Genomic DNA, 25285 nt, shown 5'->3' on the forward strand with positions numbered 1-25285 from the left:
GGCTATTTGTGTGGAGTGGATAATTAATGACGTATTTTAACTTATTACGATTATAAAAGTTCTATATACAAAAAATATATTCTAAAAAGGTTAATTAAAAGATTTACTCAATTGCTGTGGTAACTTTAATAATCAAAGTCATAGTTAACATTCATTCACATTGCAATCGTGATTAATTTTAAAATCGATATTATTATAATTTAAAAATTTGTACGAAGAATCGCGCTGCTCTGTAGAAAATATAATATATATTGTTGATTGCGTATATAAGTCAGTCTAATGTATTATACACAATGCAAAGTGAAGGTCCGATATTTTTTAACTATAATACATATCGAATTTGAAAAGTTTTTGAAAAAATAAACATGATTATTAATTAAATAGCTTATTAATACATTGTTTGCGAAGATTTAATCGACTAGCGATAAAAATTTACAAATCATATAATCAGTTATTTGAACCTCAATAGCATTCTACCCACATTTGGTCCACAATAAGGCCCTTAATGCGTTATTTACATTTATTTATTTATTTATATACAATTGTAAAACAGCTTTATGATACACATGTCTAGTATAGTATATTAAATATATTAACATTCAATATTTGTAAAGTGCACTGGTTCCTAATATTATTACAGGAACATATAATATTAAGGATACATAAAGTATGATTTAAATTATTAATACAGTATGTTTTATTTGTATTTAATAAATAAAAAACTTGTTAAGCTTGTATTGATTTCAGGAGTTATTAATTAGAATTATTACATATTATATAATTAAAATGTTAATAAGTATAAACAAAGAATATTATATGTATATAAGATTAATTAAATATAACACTTTAAGTGTATAAATTTGTTGAAGTTCTTTGGATTTCATATAAACACTTTGCGTCTTAACTTATTATAATTCTTATACTTCATCTTGTCTTACACATGCTTTATAATCAAAATTATCACACGCACTTTTCACATCGTCTTTGGAATGAGTTTGATTTACGTTAATTACTAAACCGCATTCATCTATTCTATCGTTATTTACATATTCGTTATTATCTGCGTCGTAATTATCTGTAACATATTCTTCTACGATTGTAGTTGTATATACCCTGTTGCTGTAGGTATCCTCCGTGGATCCCATGGAGGAAGGTGTCGAGGGGCTGTTGAGTACGATCACTGGATAATCGCATCTCATCCCTCTAAACGCATCCTGCTAAATTTGCTCTAACATCGTATCCCGATTAGCGACTCGTTTCTCTAACATTGGTATAAAGAAAAGGATGAGACCGCTAACGGATATCGTACCGCCAGCTACGTAGAATCCTGGCGCGTATGATTCCAGCGTGTCATACAGCCAACCTAATAATAAATAATAAAACGTTTCAATTAATAAACATCCTGTCAGTACTATGAGACATATAAGTCAAGTTTGGTTAAATAAAAAACAAGTCTGAAAAAACAATAGTTAAGACTTAAATAGTATTAAGATTGGTCCAATATTGGTTTAAGATATTTCATATCTCATCATAAATAATTACTTACTACTTATGCCATTATTAATATCATGTGATTTGAATAAATAAACATGTATTTATAAAGTGAGTCACTCAAATAAATATGAACCATACCTGCAAAAGGTGGTCCAATTAGTGAGGCGATTCCTTGGAATAGTAAGAGGAGACCAAACGCATTTGTTAACCTCTCTATACCAAGAAGATCAACTAATACAACAGAAGTTAAACCGACGTAAGCACCAATAGTAAAACCAAACGTTGTTGCATAAAGTGCGAGTCCCCAAAATTCCCAGCAGGCCATTGCCATTGCAGTACCTAAAACAGATATATTTTGTTTAATTCTTTGTTGAAAAAAGAAGAAAGAGAAGAAGTAAATTTTGTTATACTTACTTATTCCGGCAATAGTAAGGCATAAGTTATAAGCTAACAAACGGTTAACCCAAGGTTTGTCACTAATGTACCCTAAAATAATCCGACCGACTAAGTTGGATGCCCCAATTATTGAAATTAAGTATGCTGGGTTCTCCACTCCTAGTTTTTCACTCATAGGCACTGTATACACGTATGGTATATAAAAACCTATACTAGTCAAAAAATTTGATAGCGAGAATAAAATAAATACAGGATCGACAAGAAGAGAGATATCAAGCATTTCTGCTAGAGCTGCTTTTGATTCCTGAGAACACGGTAACCATCCACATCTCTGTTCACGTTCCTCTTTTTTTATTGAAATTTGAACTCTGTCTGGTGATGCTCCTCTGAATTTAGCTAGACTAGTCATACTTCCTTGATACAGTACATCTGGTCGTTGCATAATACCACTACCGTGTCGCGAATGGGAATGGTGCTTTTGTTCGTGCGGTTTGTTTAGAGCAGGTTGGGAGAGTGTTAGTCTTGCGACATCATCTTCAAGTTTTCCATTTGCCCGAGCGACTTGTTCTGTACTCTGTGATCTTTTTAGGGGTGATTTATTTATCTTAGGCAACATTGGTTCAGTAACAGGTGTTCTTGGACGCTCAGGTACTGGTCGGAACAATAGTCCCAATGGAATACAGTTAAGTATAAAGGCTCCAATAAGTGCCATCGCCCCTCGCCACCCATAATTTGAAATAAGCGCTGATGTTATAGGTGCAAACAAGAATGTTCCCAAACCAGATCCGCATACCGCTATACCTGGAGGAAGCAAATGCATTTGAAATCAAATATCTTTACATAAATAAAATAGTATATCAAATCAAGAAGTCTCCAAAAGTAGTCTATCTATTGTCTATTGTCCTAAGACAGTTATCACCTAGACTACTTTTGGTTCGTTAAATTGATTGAAAACTAGATTAGGTAATGTTGATAGGCATGGAATACAAACCTGTAGCAAGACTTCTGTAACGTTCAAACCACACAGTCACACTAACAATAGCAGGTAAATAGATGAGGCCAAATCCGACACCAGCTCCGATGCCGACCGTGAAAATGAGGGTTGTCACGTTGTTTGCAAAAGCGGACAACGTCACGCATGCGGCAGATAGTAGCGCACCTGCTACCGTCACTGAACGACATCCCCAACGATTAACGAACGAACTTGAGATTGGACCTTCAAAAGAAAATAATGTAAGTGATTTCAATGACAATAAATAAATGGCAGTAATATTTATTACATTCACGTTATGGTAAAATCTGATGTAATTATAGCAAGTCTGTCAGTATAGCTAGTGAGAGAATATACAAATAAAAATATTATTTTCAAAGAAAAAAGAAAAGTTGTATAATAGATACGCATTTGTTAACTTAGATTTTTTTTTATTAAATAAATATACATTCATCACACGACGGCGTAAAATTGTTATGTTGAAATTAATCATTATTATTTTAAAAAGTATTTTATTTAACTGAGAAACAGATTTTATTTGTATAATATTTAAAATACTGATGAGTTGAAACCTCGAGAGATTATTTGTCTCCCACATAATTACTTAAAAGCTTATCTCGGAACCGAGCGGCGTTGCTAACTACCAGCTTCATCAAAAAGTCTTATTCCATGAATATTATTAAGTTGGTTTTCAGTTTTAATTAAGTTATATTTAATATTACCAGGGGAAAAGTTTTGTTTCTGTTAAAGGGATTCATGCTAACTATATTAACCTCATAGACTTATGAATACCATAATATTATAGTTTTCAGACTACAGCAGGCCACACTATCTTTTGTTTTAGTAAAACGAATTAATTTAAATTACTATGAAGTAGCTTAGTTATATTAACTTAGGATTAAAATACTGTGTATGATAAATATTATTAGAATTTTGACGGAATTATTATGATTAAAATTTTAATAATAATAAAAAAACACTGTGAAATATCTCATATAGTAAAATAAAAGGTACATTGGTTATCGGTTATACGAAAATAAAGTTAATCTGAAATCGACATAAGATAGTGGAAAGCTATTTTCGATCAATTTATAATATAGTTACCTGAACTTAGTGTGACCCCGACAAGGATAGAAACGATCCACGCAGTTTTGCCTTTGCCCTCATTGAAGTAGGTCAGGAACTCAGCATAGAATACTCCGAACGAATAGGTCATGCCATCGGCTGAAACAAGCGATATTTACAATGTTAATGTAAAATTAATATAAAATTTTAATTATTTTCGGTACGATATACAGTCTTTTTTAGATTGGATACAATATAAAATATCAATATTGAAATTAAATTTTTCGTTTACGTTTCGAGTGAATCAAACTATGTAGGTAGGTATTTTATATCATGATTTTTGTCGTTTAAATTTTTCTTTATAACACCGTTATTTTGAATAAAAATATGTAATTAATTCGAATTAAAAATAAACATCGTGTTTAACGGTGACAAAAGATATTGAAGAAACTAGCATGCGTCTGATGAAATTCTATCGCATGTATGTATGTACATACATCTAAATTGTAGAGTAGAGCAGCTTGGAATTGCAGAATGAATAACCTCTTAAAACTTCCACGTAATCGGCGATTCCTATGTCCAACGATGGGATTTTAAAGTTACTATTTTTGTTAGTTTGTTACTTCATAGACTTTAAAAAGAGATTGGAAAATCTCGAATATACCTCAATATGTACAAACAGATCGTTTTTTTTTTTCGATTGACTTACGTAACTTGATAAGACTAAAGACGAGGAATCTTGCCAAAACCTTCAAACGATACGATGTTCAAGGTTACGATATAAATCAATAATCGAAAACACTTTCAAACAATTGACAATCGTACACAAGTCATCGAATCGTACAAATAGATGACGCAAATGAAGATGTGGGACAAAAATGATTCACTCTTCATTGTGGCATTCGATCTGATTCACTTGATGTGCTCTTATCGTCGTGACAGACTTTTAATAAACTAGGGTAACATGATAGACACTACGTGGCATAGTATAAACACAATATCGACAGCAACTGACACCACGTGTTCTTTCTTATACAATAGGTTGTGGTCTATTTCAAACGAACAAAAGAAGACGCTTACACAAGATCCCCTTAATTAAACAACAAAGAAAATAAATTAAATGTTGCAGTGGTATTTGTGTTAATAAATATTTGAATTTAGTAATCAAATATATTTCACATCATGTGATTCAGATAAATGTTAACTAAACATGTTGTACGCGATCGCTTAGAAAACGTGGATCTTTATCAAATATTGCGGTCCTAAATTCGAGCAAACATCACTGAGGCATGTGTTTAATTTGTTATAATACTTTTCTAGTGAAATGCTTATATACATAAGCTCTAAAACTTGTCCTAAACAGGCGGGAAGCCATTTCCTCGCAGTTACTGTTATTTTATTACACTCACTCGAGCTCAAGACTTACGGGATGTTTTTAATAAAGTCGGTATACATACAGTTGCTTTACAATATGTTTAAGTACAACAATATTATGTATATTCACAATAATATAGATATTTTCGAAAGAAACGGTGAAAAACAATTTGTAGACACGATGAGTAAATATAAACTAATAAGACATAGCTTACAATTTCGCTTTTCCTGGGGCACGGTGTTCGTTTCTACAATAAAATTCAACGGCTATTTTTAACTTTGCCTATATAAAAATATATTGATAAATAAGGCATATTACTCAATACAAGATTATATTAAAGATAAAAAGCGTGGATTTAGTATTTGTTGGTTCCTAAGCGGACATAGCCTGTATTTAAAATGGTAGGAAGGAGTAACGACGGAGTTTCTTGCCGGTTCTTCTCAATTAATTCAACACTAACATAACAATTCAATACTACTTTTATGTGCCTACTTAAATAAAGAATATTTTGTTTTTCGGATTTGATACATTGAGTAATGTATATTTTTAATATAACATCCTCTATTAACTCTACTAATATAATAAATAGCAATCAATATAATTTCAGTTTTTCTATTTAGATAATGAACAAATAATTTGATTTATCTATATTTATATCATAAATGAGAAAGTAACTCTGTCTTTTTGTTTGTCTCTCTGTTGGTCTTTCACGGTCAAACCACTGAACCAAATTTTATTAAATTTGGTATAAGGCAAGCTTGAACTCCAAGGAAGAGCTATATCTAACTCATGTTGATAAACTCCAGCGAGTGGGTCAATAGCGTTCTGTGTATTTCTGTGTGTGTGTATGTTCTACCCATATAATAGACATATATATAGAACATACACACACACAGATGCAGCTTGCCCGCACTTTAATTTACAATCTTTAATATTATATAAAAGTTGTTATTTGAAGCCGCAATTTAAAAATATTTTTGCGTTAGAAAACGCGGATAACCCGCCAAGCAAATAATATGGCTTAAAGATTGACCGCCCGTTTTTAGTGCAATTAAAAAATATATATTTTAGCTGTTTGCGAGTAAAGCAGGTTGTTTATTTCGTATTTTCACAGAAATAACAATATATTTTACTTTAAAATACTCTACGCTTTACCCTTTTAATGTGAGTCTCTATTATTCATTTTGGTGAGTCGTCAGCCCCTGACCGCCGTAGATTTAACGCTGTCTAAACATTAGACGAAAAAAAAAATGTATGTCGATTGTCGGGGTTCATATCCAAAAATAAAATGTAAATGGATTTAAAATATGACAGTGACAAAGGTGAAATTTAAAGGGAAGACTCACTGAAATAGATCGAGGCAGCACGTTACGTACTCTTTAATGTTATGATCACAATAACATTTATTAATATATGTTTTTCCGTCAAAATCTATGAACGATTATATTTCAATACATTTATGCCATAATATTGATATAAAAAGTAATTATAAAGGTTCAAAGTACTATCGATTTATGTATGACTTGTTTAAAGTAAAGTTCAAATGCGCTTATGATTTTATAATCCTTACTGGATGACTAGCAATGTAATGAATGCCTAAAATGTATGACCTCTTTACTGTCTCTTCATTGAGGACAGCACATCCTTATACCTTGAACTTTGTCAAATTCACCCTTCAAATCATAGATCTTTTGTGCAAAACAAAAGGGAAATGATTAAGTTATTTTTGTGTTCTAAAAACTACATTAAGTCATTGGATAAGAAATAAAATATTCTCTTTACGCGGTTAAAGTTATCATGCTTTAAATATTTTTCGCAGTAATGTTATTTGGAAAATTTGTGCAATTAAAAAAAAAGTCTGTTATTGGCTTTCGTAATATCGGAATTGCGATCGGACGGCAAATGCTTTTTCCCATTTTTTTATTCAAATTTTCGCGTATTGTGGTTGTAAAGAAAGGGTAGGGTAAGCACGCTAGTGCTCGTAATACGAGTAATATAAACAAAATTGTAAAAAAGTAATATCGACTATTGATTTCTGCCGTCGTTATCTCACTCAAGTCAAATCTTTTTTGACTCTGAAGAGAGATAAGATATGTATATTAAAATGAAAACGAGGGCAGCAAATATAACAATAAAAACTAATATATAGGGCATTATTCAATTAATCATACGTCCGTTCAATTCGGATAATAGAGTACCTACGGACGAATACATACACAATCACAACGGAATCACAGAACATGGAACTATAGAAATGATAAGCATCATGACAAACGAAAACTATAGAAAGTATCGCGCATTGGAATAATATTAGAAAAACTAAAATTGGTATCTCCTTTTGAATGTTTTTAAAACAATAATCGAACTATATCATTTATACCCGTTAAATTCGTTTCAATATATTCAATACTATTTTTGATTACAGTTACTTTAAATATAACTTTATTTTAAATTCACACTATTCTATATCTTATAAAAAATATTTTTAATTGCATGTGTAAGCTATGTCGCAATTTGAGTTTGAATTTCATAACGTCTTTTTTTAACAATACGGCCCGTTCCAATTTGTCATACCAATTTCAAAGGAACTCAATGAAATTAGTAACAAGATTTATTATACCAATATACTATGTAAATTTGTATATAATAAAATGTTGTAAAATTTTGTCCAATAACGAAAGAGGCAAAAGGTTCAATAACTTCGTAATACTTGTAGTTACATTTGGCGTAGTGAGACTCGCGCTATTAAATATACGTCAAATTCATAATATACGTGATAAGCTCTCATATTGCTGGGAAGGCTGATATTAGATAACCCCTCACGTGGCAGTTGATATTGTATACACGCCCACATGGATATGGTCCGGGAGAATATAGGGAAACATAATTGAACTCTTGAGACATACCTATCTTACCAGGCTTTCACTCGTATTCGTTTGAGTTTATTACAATATCAATAATTTATTTACATTTAAACTAAAATATGCAAAAACAATTTTTGATACTTATTATAAAATATTCAACCTCATGCTAACGAGAATATTATTATTTTTTAAAACATAAGGCAAACATTTTTTTACATTAATATATACTGGTATAAATTATCGGCAAAGTTTTTAAATATTGTCCTTAAAATATTAAATACACATTCATAAAAAAAATACGTATATTTTTTGCTTATCTTGTTTTGTGTAATACTTGAAATGTTCAGTAGTATTCTACTTAAAGCCGGTAAATAAAGGTTTTAGATTTTCATCATTTTTTTCATTAGCTTCTGGACTATTACATATACGTCGTTTGAATATTAAATATCTATAATGACTTAAATAGTGATGCCAGCGTCATTTTTATCGAACATATAGTGTGCTTCAAATAAGAATATCGATATTATGTAATAAAACATTTATTATAAATTGAAACATTATAATTAATTATTGAAACCTTTTATAAGTCATGAACCCTTATGAAAGAACACGCGAATCGAATTTATATTTACATACTATATTTTTCTTTCTTTTAAAGAGAAAATTAATTAAAAAATGAAATATCTAGAATTATTATTAAACCATGACAAAAAGGTTTTTTTTACCAATACATACACTGAAGTTCAGAAAAAGGTTTATTAGGATATTTTTATAAGAGTTATTGATGGTTGTAATGGATGTGATGTCAATGACAAGTTAATACAAAAAAAAAGTTTCATATTGAAGATAATTTAAATTCTTTCATCCCGAAATAAACTACCATGACATATTTTATAATTCCGTTGCTTTACAGAAGCCTCATGTTGCTTAGTGACTATCTTTGATAACATCAATCAATACGTTTGATTGATAAAATACATTGATCGATTGATCTCACGAAGAAAGAGAGATAAGTTGGGAAAATGTTGCCCAATGTGATAAGTACAACGTTTTCAAGCACGTGATATGTTGAAACCGACACGAAAATTGTTAACACACGTACAAAACTGTTACTATATCGTAGTTTGAACAGATCGTAAGTGATTTCATTTCACAAGTTAGTTTATCTCATTTGTTAAATATAGCATATTTTCACTAAAACTTTGTTAAATATAACAATGATGATTGATGTGTTAATCAGTTTTTTTATGTGTCGAGCTTACCGTATTCTCGCGTGATATGCTCACAAACAGGCAGAATGTCAGTACATATTTGTTTTTATGGTATTTTTATCTATATTCATTAAACATTTTTTTTTTTATTTATAACGGGCTATTAGGCCGTCTGGTTGTAAGTGGTAGCCACAGCCCATATACATTGGCGCCATAATTTTTTTAAATATTGTTTTCATTGCCAATGTGAATACGACCAAGTCAACTTAGGTGTTGTCCCTCGTGTCTGTAGTTAAAATAACTCTTCAAACACAACTATAATAAGTACTACTGCATGGTGGTAAAACATATATTGAGTGGGAGTACCTAATTCAAAAATGTCGTATGAATAAAGTGATCAATTCAGTCAAGATCAGTGACTAATTTATTTAATGATACACATCTGTATCTGCATTGTAGGTACGCTTTGTTTAATACAGACACGCCCACGAATTATTACGATATTTTTTATTGTTTTTTTCTTATCATGTTTACTTATAAACTAAAAATACAATCACGAGTGTTTATTACGTAATTAATCCTACTTGTAATTATAACATCGTTTACTAGTACAAGATAAAATATTACAAGCATCTTTGAACTCATACGCTGATAAATAATTATTATTTGTATTTGTTTTGTTTTAGATACCCATTCTGATTACGCTCGAGTTATTTACGTCAAAATATTTTTTTTAAATAAAGTTATATTATAATTCAATCACTATTGCTTCACGAGATCCTCGAGTCGAGAGTCCTTAGTAATGCTACTGCTGATATATCTTAAAGATAGCGTTACACCTTTACTAGACAAATGATGAGGAGCAGTGTTCTCTGTATATTATGCTGATTGCCTTACAGTTTTAGAGAATAATACATAAAATAATTCTTGTAAAAAAAATATTAAATATTTGTTTATTTTTATTCGAAGTTCGTCGTATATTTTTATTCGGGACCCCGGAGACAAATGAAATTACGTCGTAATATCTACTTTATAGAGAAATTTAAAACTGAATATTTAATTTCCATGATCAAATTCTAAACGAAGTTTATGAAAACTATTAATAATAAAGTCTATAAAAAAAAACGATTTACTCCCGGTCTATTAATATTGACCTAGTGCGGATTTAAAATAAACATCCCAGTGACGTGGTTCCTAAAAATACATGCCAAGTGCGAGTAATTATTGTCTGTGGTAAAAAGCAGTTCAAAGTTGGCAGATTGTCCCACTAGTATTGCATGAGGTGAAATGTTAATCGCAATTAATGTTTTGATGATATTTTTATTTAATATGATAGTATTTACTTATTTCACGAGAAAAAAATGACAAAGTTACAAATGACAACTTTTTTTTTTTGTATTAACAAGATACATAGATATAATAAATGTAAATCAAAAGTTAAAGCGTATTTTTGTTACGTCTCCTGATGGTAAGATCTAGATGAATATTGTCTAGTCTAGGCGACTGTAATAGTTTGGTAGAGATGAAATTTCAATTAAATGTAATGTGGTTAATGTCTTAGTTTACAAGGTTTAATGTATTTCTGTCTATAAAGTTTTGAATCGTTTTGAAGAATACTTAATGATCCATAGCTTCATAATGTTATGCATGATTTACTTGCCTGCTTTTTGGGTATATTAAGTTAATAAAAGTTCAATAATTGACGTGTAATCTAAAGCGAGATTATGTATGCTGACTAGCTACACGATTATTTAAACACATTACAGAACAAAGCCGCTTACCGTTGTCTGTCCCTATGTATGCTTAGATATTTAAAATTAGACAACGGGTTTCGGTTTTTCTAAATAAATAGATTGATTCAAGAGGAAGGTTTATATGTATAATACATGCACAATATAGAATCGAGAAGCACTGACAAATTTAGAGATTTCTGAAGTGATGTAAATGAAAACCTTTACATTTAAGGGCCTTAGATACATTGTGCTTTTAATACGTATAGATCAATATGGCCCTGTACAGCACGTAATTAAAATGAATATTTTCGAAGATATTACAGATTTAAAACGTAGGGAATTAGCGATTTATATTGTCTAATGACTGAAAAACTGTGTACATTCTGTAGTATATTTAGTATCAGCATTATACCTGTGCGAAGCCGGGGCTGGTCGCTAGTGTAAATGTAATGGAATATTTATTTTTTTGTTTTTTCATTAATCGCGAACAAATATTCACCTTGTGCACTTTAACTTTCGTGCTTTATTTTATATAAATAATAAACAATGTCATCGATTATTATAATTATGGTTTAAATCGAAGGAATATAAGAGTTTTCAAGAAACAATCGTTAATTAATAACGTTATGAAATAATAATTTTAAAATAATAATACTAAATAAAAAAAAAATAATAATTTCAAATAATAATTTATTTTATTACTAAGGACTCTCGACTCGACTCGGATACAGGCCTAAGGACCTCGTAAAGCAATAATTATTTTAATTGATAATATTACAGGAAGGCTTTTGTATAGTATATATAATTTAACAGCACTTTTGTAATACTAATCTAAAAAGAGAGCGAACCAGAAAAAAGTCTAGTAAGGTATAGTAATAAGAGTGTAAACCCTCGCTAAATTTAAGTGAATATCGCATCTCAGTGAGGTTTAAGTCTCGGGAACTGTAACTTGAATTGGTTTAGCTATGGTAATGGGAGGCATTTGCATATTGTGTTAGTGTAATGTGTTCTTAGCATTTAAGAAGAAGTGAAATCAATAAAGGGAGGTAGACGAAGAAAATTCTCGCTGTCGATTGGAAGACGAGTGGATTGTCCATTTCGTAACTAAGACAGGTGCAACTCTGCGCAACTTCAGGTTTATATAGTAAAAGGAGGTATAATCCCGAATAAAACCGACGTAATATTCAAAGTGGATGGAGTATATTTTGGGATAAATTCAGAATGCAATTGAAACAACGAATTCCAGTACCAATCAAATAAAATTTCATCATTATAGGACTACACTTTCCTATTGATTGTCATAATTCTACCACCTGACTAAGATATCTGTAGGCACTAAAGTAACAAAGGAGTGCATGTCCCTAACGATATTTCAAATATTTTATTGTTTAGAATTAAAGTCAAAATATTTTTTTTCAGTCAGGTTTGTCATTAATTTATTGCAAGACATTTTTTTTGTACGTACATTATTATGTAGGTATACTATGCTTACATAGAATCATACTTGTATTTTATTATATCTATATATTACATAAAAAAGTTATCTCATCGTTTTTTTTCATAAATTTACTTTTGTAGGTCCCCAAAGCCCGCCCCTAATGCTGACTTTGTCGAGATCGGTGCTCAATAAAAAATGTTTGACTTTCTTAGACCAATGGCTTTTTATAAAAAAATTATTAAAAAAATTAAAATGGTATCGAAAATATACAGTGTTATAATTTTCAATACTTGTTAAAGTCTGGAAAACCAAAAATGATAGATATTTGTGTTGCCACGCAAGCTCACTGAAAGAAATCTATCGAATCCTGTACTCATTTGTGATTCTGATATTAAACCGCAATTAAACCGAACCGTTTTGAAATGATTAATCGCTGTGTATGAAAAGTGGATTACCTACAATAACATGCGAAAAAGATCATGGTTAAAGGGCGTTTAAGCATCTTGATTTACAGAAAGGGTGTAGTTTTTCATAATGATAGAACCAGACCTGATACATCTTGCCACTCAGATGGGTTGGTTGAGAAGGGTTAATGTATTCACCATACCCATTTTCAAAATTTCATTTTTAAAAATCATATAAAGTTAATCCTTAGAAAATCAGAAAGCTATAGAAAATTTCACTATAAAAATGTTCCTCAAATTTTTGCCTAGTTTCGGTCCCTTCAGAATTGATTTGCTAGTGTTAGGTTAATATCAAGAGTGGACGGGCAAAACATGCCACGGTTTCAATATCATAATTCCCGAAATTTCTACAGCAATGAAATGATGTCATTGCCTACGAAATGGCAACAATTTATTGAACAAAATATCTCACATATATTTTAATTAAATGGAAATGAACTATGATAAAAAATATCTTGAATTTGCATTTAAAATACGAAAAAACTTGTATAACAATTAAATATCGCATAATATTTTCTGTTAGACATAATTACTGCAAATAATTTTCTGGCAATCAGCTTCAATTATTAAAATTAACAGACCGTTAAATTTGCATTTAAACAATCTTTAATCCTACTTATCGTTTACATTTACGCGGTTTGCGTTTGCGTAGTCGGAAAATAATGACGGAAGCAATACTAATATAAAAATTAATTGTTATTATAAAAAAGAAATTGCAATTTATAAGTTGCCGATTTTCGATGAGAAAAATGACATCAAACAAAAGCATTTGCACAATATCTAAATACGTATAAAATTTCAATTAGGCTTATATAAAAGTATTATGACATTTAGTGATCATGATGTCGCCATGATATTGGATCAATTATATCCTAATTAAAGGGAATACGCTTTCGAATTGAGTATGTATGCTTCGGTTCGTTTTCAATGCGTAGCCCCTCAGTTATTTATTAAGAATGTTGCATTAATATTTCTTTATCGCGTATTGTAATGGTTTGTAAGTATAGTTTTTGTTTTTTGTAGTAAATCTTGGCTTAGAAGTTATATACATACATAAGTTTGATTTTCAACATCATAAAAGTAAAGAATTATTATTTATAAATTAATTATTCCCTTTCAAGGCCACTAGTATTAATTAAATAAGACAGTTTTAATGAAATGCTAGTGTAAGGCGCAACAGAGTTAAGTTTTGTTTTCTAATAACACTAAGAACATCATACATATCGTACATTCATTTTACTTAAATCTATATGTATGCATTTAATATGTCTGATTAAAAAATAGTATATTGTTTTCAATATACCATCGTATTGTTGATATCAAAAGTTTACTAATATTAATTTACCGTTCCAAATATAATTGAATATACGTTTCAATCCCAGCTAGTAAATGATACGAGTAATATGTTCCGAGAAGGCAATTTATATATGGGGCTCCAAAAAGGTTGGATGAATTGCTGAATTCACTTGAGAGCTAGGTATAAAGAATTAAGAACGATTTTTATTCTTGTACATTATGTTTGAAGATAAACTTAAGCGAAAATCTTGCATACTACTGAGTTCCCACGATGTTATAAGGAGTTAACTCGTTTCGTGCGAAGTATTTAATTGAGCAAAAGATTAGCGAGATCTTCCGTCCAATTTCTTCCATAAATTACGGGTTCAAATAGCGTCAAATGCGGCAGAACAGCTTAATCTGCGCAGATAGACTCCATCATCGCGTTATCCTGGCGGGATGTTGCGTCGTTGTGACCCGGTTAATCAAAGAATAAGGGTTTTAATAGAGTATAATGTTTGCAAGCGGGTTTGCTTGTATTCAATCTCCTAAATCCTACTACAGAAAGTATTAAAAAGAAAACCATGACGTACAATCAGCTATGAGCTTAATGTATGCATTTCAATATTTTCTTTAAGTTGAGTAATAAATTGTTATTATTTGCACTCTACCTACTTGGCGTCTTTAATTATTGTAGGTATTCATTCGTTAAATAAAGATTTACAATATTTATGTCAAAAATAAGTAATTCGTGTTTAAATAATGTATAATAAATGTATTAAATGCGTGTGTACATAAAATTTACATTCGTTTTACAATTAATTAGATCTCTGGCCGACCCAATGGCTGGGGCGCTATTGTTTATATACCCCATATGAACACATGTCCCACGTGTTATTTAACTTTTCATTGCGATATTTATTATTTACTCGTAGTAGTTTATCATTATCATAAATACAAGTTTGGCAGGATACAAAATTGTGGACGATTTTGCTAACACCGATGTAAGTAAGCCTTCGACGAAGACTATTACATCTGTCAGAAATTTTGATGTATATTATAAAATTCAATAAAAAAACCTTTATTTTGCCTCACTAACAATAGAATATAGATCATCACCAGGGAATCCTTAAAATACAAACACGTAAGAAAAATAAATTATGTATATAAGAAAAATAATGTATGTATAAACAGTGATATATACAAGGCAGTTTAACAGTTTTTCTTTGTCTATAAATAAGTTTATTGCATCAAAATCAATATAAAAAAAAAATACATTGTAACATTAAAAGTAAAATGTGTGATTCATATATGTTAATAATTAAAATTTTACACACGTAATAATTTAAAACAATGAAATAAAAAATATTATTGTTAAGGAACCAATTGTTACTTATCACCCCATCATTTCATACTAATACAAACTATTATTACAAACAGTTAAATCAACATCGTTTTTAAATGAAATAAGTAGGAAACATATAAAATTTGATGAAATATTTGTTAAGGCATGTGTTCAAGTAAATAAACGGCATGTGTTGTTTAAAAACACGCGGAACTAGTGCTACAATGCGGTAAATGAATTCCATTGTAAGAGAATTTTCCATCATACATGATAATTAATCAAATTAATGGAGTCTTGTTATTATGATTGATATTGATTTAATTATAGCGTAAGCAAGGTGAGTTTGTTGTGCATTCATTCCATACAATATAAAGACAATCATAAATTTAATTTTATTTATCCCCGATATATAATTTTTCACCGTAATAATATTATATTTATATCTGAAAATATGAAACCTGAATTATCTTTTTATATGATACTTTGAAAACAACAACTACTAGAAGTTAAAAATATAGAAATTGCTTTTCATAAACAATGAATTATTAACATTAAATTTTATTAAATGTTAAATATTTATCTGGAAGCCTAGCCATGTTTATTTAGTATTAATAAAACATTCTGAAATATTTATAACAGAACAAAAAAATAAAATATATGAAGAAAAGTTAAAATAAACCGACTCATTAGAGAGCTTTCATTTATTTATTCATAGCTGTTGTATTTTGATCTTCGGCAAAACTCAAACGTTTTTAAGGGAGATAATTACCATTTTATTGTTTCGGTAAGTTGTTTTTTGTGTGTATATGTATGTTTGTATTTGTTTGCAATTATTTGTAGCAAATAATAACTTCAAAAATTTATTAGAAACAAAAGTTAATGTCGTGTTTTATCATAATTATAATGTATTTGTGTAGGGTTTAATTCAAATGCGTCACTTTTTATCTGTTTGTTTAGCGAGGTGGATTGCAACATGACAGTTTAAATACAGGTATATTTACATTCCAAACATTCTTTTGTTTTGAAGAAATAGTTACTTGTTGTAACTATGTTAATTATATCGAATAAATTAAACAGAATTTTAATTTAACGCAAATTTCGTTTCAGCGGCCATTCGACCTAATTGCTATCTAATAATTAAAATGATTATTTTTCCTTCATTTTCTTACTGCAAGGTATACATAGGGTTAGGTTTATCATAATAAATTATAGTTATTTTGAGCACACTTATTGAGTATGAAGGAAAGTGAATCATTAATTGGCTAGCTACGTATAGTCTATTCCAATCGAGGAAGGGGTAAACAAACTATATATTTATACATTCCATGAGATTTATATTATACACTGGAAATAGTTCTTTAATAATATACTTTCCCCGTTTCTTTATTAATCCGTAATAAATACTGTATTTCGTCAATTTAATATCAAAATTGTTCACTTGTCTTTACAGCTTATGTGATTGGAATAGGTTATACGTTCTTTAAATGAATATAAGATTTAATACCATATACATATATAATTATTTTAAATTAAAATATTGGTATATATAAATGTATGTATCTATCTCAAATAGGTAGTTAAGTACTCATTGAAATTACGTAAAGTCCAAGTGTTGTGGACTTTTTATGGCAATTGCATATTTGGGTAAGTGGTCTTTCTTGTTTAAATTCATTGATTCATTTAATGGTTCAAATAATAATAAAAATAAATAAAAAAATGTAATTGAAATTTTATTTAAATGGGACTTTACGGATAATATACCTTACCAAATAAAAAAAAATATTTTCCAAATCCAAAATTGTGACAATCACAAGTTAAATTTGTAAAAAGATAACATTTTAAAATAAGATAAGGTGTGAAGTTGTCTGTTTCCAGCGACTTGATACTTAATTGACGGTTTAGCGAGCAATTTCATCGTGTACTTTTCATGTCACTCCGACCGCGCGAATCACAAGAATACAACCTCATAAATTTTTCATAACGCGCCTAAAGATGTATAATTAAAAAAAAATTACAACCGATTAACAATAAAACCTACTTTCCTTTCTTTTCAAAATACAACCTCCTTACTTTTTTCATTATTTTTAAGAAGAATAAAAAAATAGCCGGCTAATTTTGATTTCGTGTATTCTTAATTGGAACAAATATATTCCCAGGGTTAATGTATGTCAGAGATTGATATACGCAAAGGCGCTGACCTCGCCCCTCCCCGCTCCGCGATACAACGCGCACTTTGCGCATTCATTGTTATCTGCAAATACATCTTTATATACATGGAATAATTATGTTATGTTTACGTTTGATTCCTTTAGTTTTTGCGGTCGCCTATTTAAGTGTACCTTGTTTTATTGTCACATCCCAACAATTTAATTACTCAGAATTAAATTAGTCTCTTCGTGTCTTACTCCAAATTGTTTTGTCCCATTTGCTGTTGAAACACCTGGACCTTGGAGTAGTAGTCCAAATAGTTTAATTAAAAGTATAGCACCTGGCCTTATTGCATCCATTGGTGACAGGGGTTGGTTGATATCTCAGGATCGGAATTCCAATTAAACAGGGAAATACTGCTAGTATTCTTGCCACCATTCCGGTCATGACTAATGCAGTAACTATTTTTATACTTAATGTTAATAATTCTTATGTAAATAAATTTAATTATTACTTAGAAGCTTTACTTCTTTAAAGGTCGAGATCGCAATATGAGAGAACGCGTTCGAGGAACGTGGTTTAATAAGTTCACTGCTTTCTCCGCAAAAGAGGATTCCTTAGCGCAACTGTGGGATTTTTATATGCCGTTAATGCTCTTAATTATTTTCATGTATTGCACGTAGGTTATGGTTAGGTATGTGTGTTTGTTGTTTACATTTTTTTATAGTATATGTTTGCGGACGACCTTATGAGCTTAGTGATTACCGACGTCCATAGACAATGGCGCTGTAAGAAATATAAACCATTCCTTATATCGGCAATGCGCCGCCAACCTTGGGAACTAAGATGTTATGTCCCTCATACCGGTAGTTACACTGGCTCACTCACCTGTCAAACCGTAATATAACAATACTGAGTACTGTTGTTTGGTGGTTGAATATCTGATGACTGGGTGGTACTTATCCAGACGGGCTTGCACAAAGCACTACCGTTATTGTCCGGTCAGCGGTGACTAAGCAAATACCTACTTATTATAAGAACTCATGGCTTATTGGGATATTCCATTCAATAAAGAAAAAGACCTGATTTTTTCTCAAAAATATTATATTACACCCCTTTTATAAAAGAAGTCAATTATCTATATAAAGATAAGAGATAAAGATCATTCTGTCCAGTGGCGTAGCTAGGTGGACAATGGCCCTGGTGCATAGAAAAAGAAACGGGTCCTCACCCCCTATTTAACTTATATTGCACTTCAAAATTATAGATAGGAATAAAAATAGGATACAGTATACATTGAGATGAACTTATCATTAGTAGGCTAAATCAATATGTCATCTCTATTCAAAGCTTAGGTTAGAGGCCCCCCTGAGCTCCGGGGCCCTGGTGCACTGCACCACCTGGCCCTACGATAGCTACGCAACTGTTCTGGTCAGATGAGATTCATCGGCCATGAAATTGGTTTAAGTTAGCCCGTGTGTAAAATTTACAAAATGACAATATCAGTAGGTATTTTTAATTTGATGTTGCATAGGTGACTTGAACAAGTCATTGACGTCTCTGCGATCAAATAAATAACTTTTATAAGGCGTTCAATGCAATATTTAAGTAATTATTGCATACTTGAGAAAATACTCGTGATATTTGTGACTCATAAATAATATGTTATGGTCATTGTTCTTTAAAAAAAAACGAATCGACGTCGCATCTTAAATTTAAAACATGAGATTTTTTCAATGTGTTTATTTAACTCCATTATAAATAAAACAAACGTATATACATAAAATGTTAGCATTTAAAAAATGTATATCGAATACTTTTATTTCTATTCTGATTGCAATCAGTAACGATACTTGCGATTTCTTTAATTTTATATGATGAAATAAACGTTTTGTAACAACTAGTAAGTGTATTCTTTATCAGTCAATCTTTAGTTTGAGCATACATTTAATTGTCTTTCTGATTAGCCTGAAGATTACTTTATAATCGATCTTTTGCACCAATGACAATAATAAACTATTTTAAATAAATAAATAAATAAATAAATAAATATAATAAATTGCCTTTAGCCCTTTATATGAATTGTTTGCTTTTAATTCGACAATATTTTGTGGGACACGAACAAGATTAATATTTCTGGTATTAAAAATTAACTTCATCGATAACTATTAATGATTACAATCAGCTTTATAATTTCGTGTGCGGTCATAATTTGTACAAGCTGTGTTATAAATTTAAATAAGTTATCAATGAAAATATTTTTTACATATACGACATTTTTTGTATAAATATTTCTCGAAGTCGGTTTATAAAAATCATAACGTTAGATAAAATAACATAAGAAAATAAACGCCACCAGTACTTTTCTTATGTTCCATTTTCACAATACTTTCTAATTAACATCAGGAAATTGTATTAAACACAAAGATGCACGAGAAATGAAAACAATTAAAATCTAATCCTAGATAGAAATTGCTAAGATTAACAATAAGTTTAAAGTACTCACTGACTATGTGTATCATAAAGGATGCGAAGACTACCATCCAGCCCCACCCTCCGTCTGGCGGGGGTGGCAGGCTCTCGGAACCCTCCCTCGACGTCTCGACGGCTTGCGAGCTGCTACCATTCTTTGCACTCTTCACACCCCCGTGCGACATCTTTGTTTAAAGCTTTAAAACTACTGTCTTCTTTTAGTTGGCACTTATTTATTAATGTTTAAGGCAGTTCAAAGGTATATCGCTTGATATGATTGTTTCAGAGTGTTAATATTTACTTTTTACAATTGGTACTATTAAATAGAGGCACTTGTTAATCTTGCGCTATTCTTTAATATATTAGAAAGAAGGAAGCGACGTTGCGGAGGGAAAACGAAGGACTCATAAGAATATTCTATTTTGCATGATCTATGGTTTTAGATCATGGATATTTCCACCTATCTGCTGTTCGATATAACATCTAGATTTGCTAACTGTTGGTTGCTTTGGAAGAACATGTTTGGCTATGTATCTGAAACAAAAATAATTAAAAGGTTAATATTTATGAATCTGAGATAGTCCAGAGAGCAGAAGTGGAACCTCCAGTTAAGTCAACCGTAAAAACCAGCCAATTTTTAGTAGAGAAGCTTGTAAGATAATGATATCAGAAGCTCATAATCTCTCATCATCTGATGATGATAAGATAAAGAAATTCCTTAAAGATTTCGTTATAAGTCGTAATATTTTATTAAGGTCCATGCTTTTCTCTATCCAGAAGCAAAGACTCTTGCATAGCTATGATATGTGCAAAATTACACTTCAATCAGTTGGGTATACATATAGCTTGTTTAAAATTCCCAAACGTACTAAATGCTTGGACGATAGCTTGCAACCAGATTCAGACAAATTTATATAAACTTGCAAATTTCAAAATTCAATTTTGTTAATGTAAGAATATGTTTCTTACAATTATTAAAAAATATTTACTCAAATCGTGTAGTATAATTTTATTGTCAAATCATAATTTCTTATTCGAATATTTTTGTACAATATTGAATTTACACATAAGGTATACCTTTTGAAAATACTATTATTAGATCATAATAGTATTTTAAAACATAACGGAAATCAAGATTCAAGGAATAACAATAATCTTATATTGTTTATAAGATTACGAGATATATGTATCATCAAAATGACATTTTCAACAATGTCTCAAGTACAGGGTGTACCAGTGACTACTTATTTACTTTTAAGATACTCTACAGTCCTCGAGATTATTCTTTATATCGTTAAGATAGCTCATCTCGCATTAGTTGCTTAGCAAGTGGTTCTAAAATAATCTATCCTATATCTTGCAACAATATTAAATTGATCGATGGCTGTTATTGAATCTTATCGATCACATTGATAGCTTTACTATAAATAAGTGATTTTTTGATAAGAATATTTTTTTATATTTGTACTACAAACCTCTATTTTATAATATGGGTATTTTGATATAAATTACACTTAGATAAGATACGTAACCTTTAGTCATCAATCTTAGTTTGAAAATCGTAATTATAATTATATTATTATGCAATAATCCTTTTTACATGAGGATTAGTTTTTATCTTATTAATAATATTATATGCGATATTTGAAATATGACCATTCATAGTTTATAAATAAAAACCGAATACACACAAGTGATAGAAAAAAAAAGTACACGTAATTTAACTTGAGCATTAAGTAGTTGTAGACAATGGATTATTACTTATCGTGTGTACTATGCGTAATAAGTAACTTAGAATATAACCTTTAAGATAATTCTATTATGTATGTATGACATGCTCAGTATTGTGTATTAATGTTCAAATACGTTATAGGGTTATGTTTATACTATAAACAATATGTATGTATTCTTGTGTTTTTTATTAGAGTAGATAAAACGTAGAAACGTGTATTACAGATAATTACAAATTATTTATGATTAATAAAATAGGTTTTTATTCTAAAATTACATGTGTGACAGACGTGTGTTAATGGCAATATTAAAATAAAAATAATAAGTTTCGCCACGGTCACTATTAACTTGACGTATTTGATGTTTTTATTCACAGATACAAAATAAATCTACCTTTTAGTTATGGACTACCTGTTTTGGACTAATTAAACAAAAAAAAGATAAACCAAATATTAATTTATTACATTATTATGTGTCGGATGACAAAACAGAAATCGCTGAAAATGAGCTTTATCATAAAATTACGACTTTGTGAGATTTCACTTGAAATAATTAATTCTTTGGATTATTTTTATATTTTTGTTTCTTTTTCGACAAAAAAATTACATATTTCAAACGTTTATTTGTTTAAGTTCTTTTTTTGCGTTAAGATGTTGGCTGTTTGTTATGTCAAATCAAAACTTGTTAAGACAGATTACAGATAATGCGTTAATATTAAGGCTTTCTTCAAAAATTCACTTTGATACATTGGATATGAAATTCCTTGTAATTGTAAAAATGTCGAATAATTGATATTATAATATGATTTTACTATCTAAACATATATTATGTATTTAGCATTATGGCCTAACTTGTGAAAATGAATAAATTATATAAATATTAAAAATTATAAACCATTTTTGCCAATCATATTGATCAATGGAAACTGATATATCAGTGTTATGCACGTGACATAGACGTACTTATGTGGGCACTGTTAGCAAAACTAAAAGCCATTAAAAGATATATCAATGTTTTATGAACTTCAAATAATAACTAATATGACGTGACAAAACAGTGATCGATATTAATACATCGTATTTACATCAGATGTCAGCTCTTATCGAAATTGTAATTGAGATAAGAGGTCGATGTTCATGAGCGCTAATGAGTCTACTTTATTGCTGAATTACATCATATCTTTAGGCTGTTTGTATATCTAGGCATGATATTGTTGACAAACGAATGGTAACTATAACTAAAATTGTTTTGCGTGTACTGTTGTCAGTACTCGTAGTAGTATTAAACTTCGCCTGGTTAAAATAAGGATTCCACCCCGTTTTATCTTTTAACAAATTAAAAATAGACATTAGCCAACCGATCTATACGCGGCTACTGTACTAATGCATCGTTCAATAAATGAATGTTTATTTTTTCACTGCATCAATTAATATTTCTAAGAGTATCGTTGCGACTTACAAAGTACATTTATATAAATTTTGAAAGAACTTTAAATCTCTCATATGATTTATGATTCTCTGTTATATTTTTGTACCAATGTTGATTCGATTGTTTTATTATAAAGAAAAAATAATTGGTTTTATAAGTGATAATAACTTCATTACTATTCGTTTTGTGACGAAATACTATCTATTGAAATATAAGTAACTACATATTCTTATGCCTAATTAAAAATATTACAAATGATTTTAATTTATCAGTTTTTTCAATTAATTTAATGTAACATTTAATATAATGTACATATGTAGAGATACATAATAATTGTATTATAGTAATTAAAGCGTCAATAAAAATAAGATTAGCACTGCGTAATATTTAACAAAACTGGTTAAGATTATTTATTGTTATAAATTAACATGTTATTTATTTTTAAATTAATTTTACTTTAGCTTTTTTATTATTTAAAAATGGAAGTCCGATTGGCTTGTAAGACTAATGGAAATAATAATAAGAGATGTTAAGTCTTTAATTACGAGTAATTACATTGTCCCACTCACATTTCAAAACGAAATAAAGCAACACAGAGTATTACTATTTGGCGGTAGAATACGTCTTCAATCTACCCAGACGGGCTTGAAAAATATTCAAAACTGAGTAATTAGTACTTTTATGTCAATCTTAACTAGAAATACATTTAATTCCACAATACTACATACACTTTTTTTAAATATGTAAGTACATCTAAAAAACTAAAATATTCTACAGATGAAAGTGAATACCGGTTAATCATTTTGTAGCTAGCGTTTTTTTAGCTTTTGCTCGCGTTCCACTAAATATATTTTAGATTCAAAAAAGCTGAATCGGAATTAACATTTAATTTATAATAGTTTTAGGTCGCCGCCGGGGCTCAAGGAAGAGTTGTCCACGTGCTTCATAAATGATTGGGACAGAACGGGACGCCACCGTCCAAATAATGAAACGACAGTGACTCAGCGCGTGTCAAACATTCGGAGTCGCGAATCAAAGTGTAACACACTGGTCAAACAATGCTATTATGTATCGTTTAATCGTTTCATTTACGTTTGTAAGATATTAAAGCATATTTCCTCAGTCTACAATCATTTATTTTGCATTTCATATAATACACGAGCCTACATGTTTTAAAATTATTGATTTTTATATTTTCTTAATTTAAAATAAAATATGTTAATGAAGATCGACAATGTTGTGTACTTTTAATTGCGATGAAAATGCATACTATTCGGCGCCAAAAATAAATATTGGCGGCGCCGTTGTTTTCATTGAAGATATAAAATAATGGAAAAAAACAAAGAGTATACCTATAGTATTGAGCTTGTTATTGCTGTTGAGAACTTGTCCGATTAATAATTTTTTCTTTATAAAACTTCACTTTATGAGCCGCGGTTTAACTAGAACTAAGTATTAGAAGTACGAACACTAGTTACGATGTACACTGGCTAATGATATACCCGCGGCGGGCGTTCACTCTCGCGCGCTGCCGCCCTCTCACTGACAACAAAAATAGCAGATAACTGAGGAAACAAGCGTTGGATGGACTAAAGACATCTTACGACGTGTTTCCAGATTTCCAGTAGCCGTGTGCATAAAGCCTATTGTTTCGCACACAAGTAATGCGAATCCATAATGCTGATGACGTTTAAGTTTTGTGTTGAAAAACAATGACTTATTGGATATTTGATATATAAAGTAAATCTTATCGGTTTCGTATTATATATTACTTAGATAAACAGTTTGTATGGAATGTATTACATCAGACCATCTGTTGAACAGCTGTTAATGTTTATTTTAACATGAAGTTAAA

The 25285-nt window shown here is 30.0% G+C and overlaps 1 protein-coding gene across 1 annotated transcript; it reads right to left on the reverse strand.

The window, feature by feature from the left end:
* Positions 1-107: 107 nt before the first annotated feature.
* On the reverse strand, positions 108-24986 carry LOC125076830 (monocarboxylate transporter 12). The gene is made up of 7 exons (XM_047688530.1): positions 24783-24986; positions 20306-20805; positions 3986-4105; positions 2882-3106; positions 1909-2691; positions 1633-1833; positions 108-1363 (listed from the first exon to the last, which is right to left on the reverse strand). The coding sequence occupies exons 2-7, from the start codon at positions 20454-20456 to the stop codon at positions 1218-1220; spliced, it is 1626 nt and encodes a 541-aa protein (XP_047544486.1). The 5' UTR covers positions 20457-20805; positions 24783-24986; the 3' UTR covers positions 108-1217.
* Between the last annotated feature and the right edge of the window lie 299 nt (positions 24987-25285).

The sequence above is a fragment of the Vanessa atalanta genome, chromosome 3, assembly GCF_905147765.1.
Source record: "Vanessa atalanta chromosome 3, ilVanAtal1.2, whole genome shotgun sequence".
NCBI lineage: Eukaryota > Metazoa > Arthropoda > Insecta > Lepidoptera > Nymphalidae > Vanessa > Vanessa atalanta.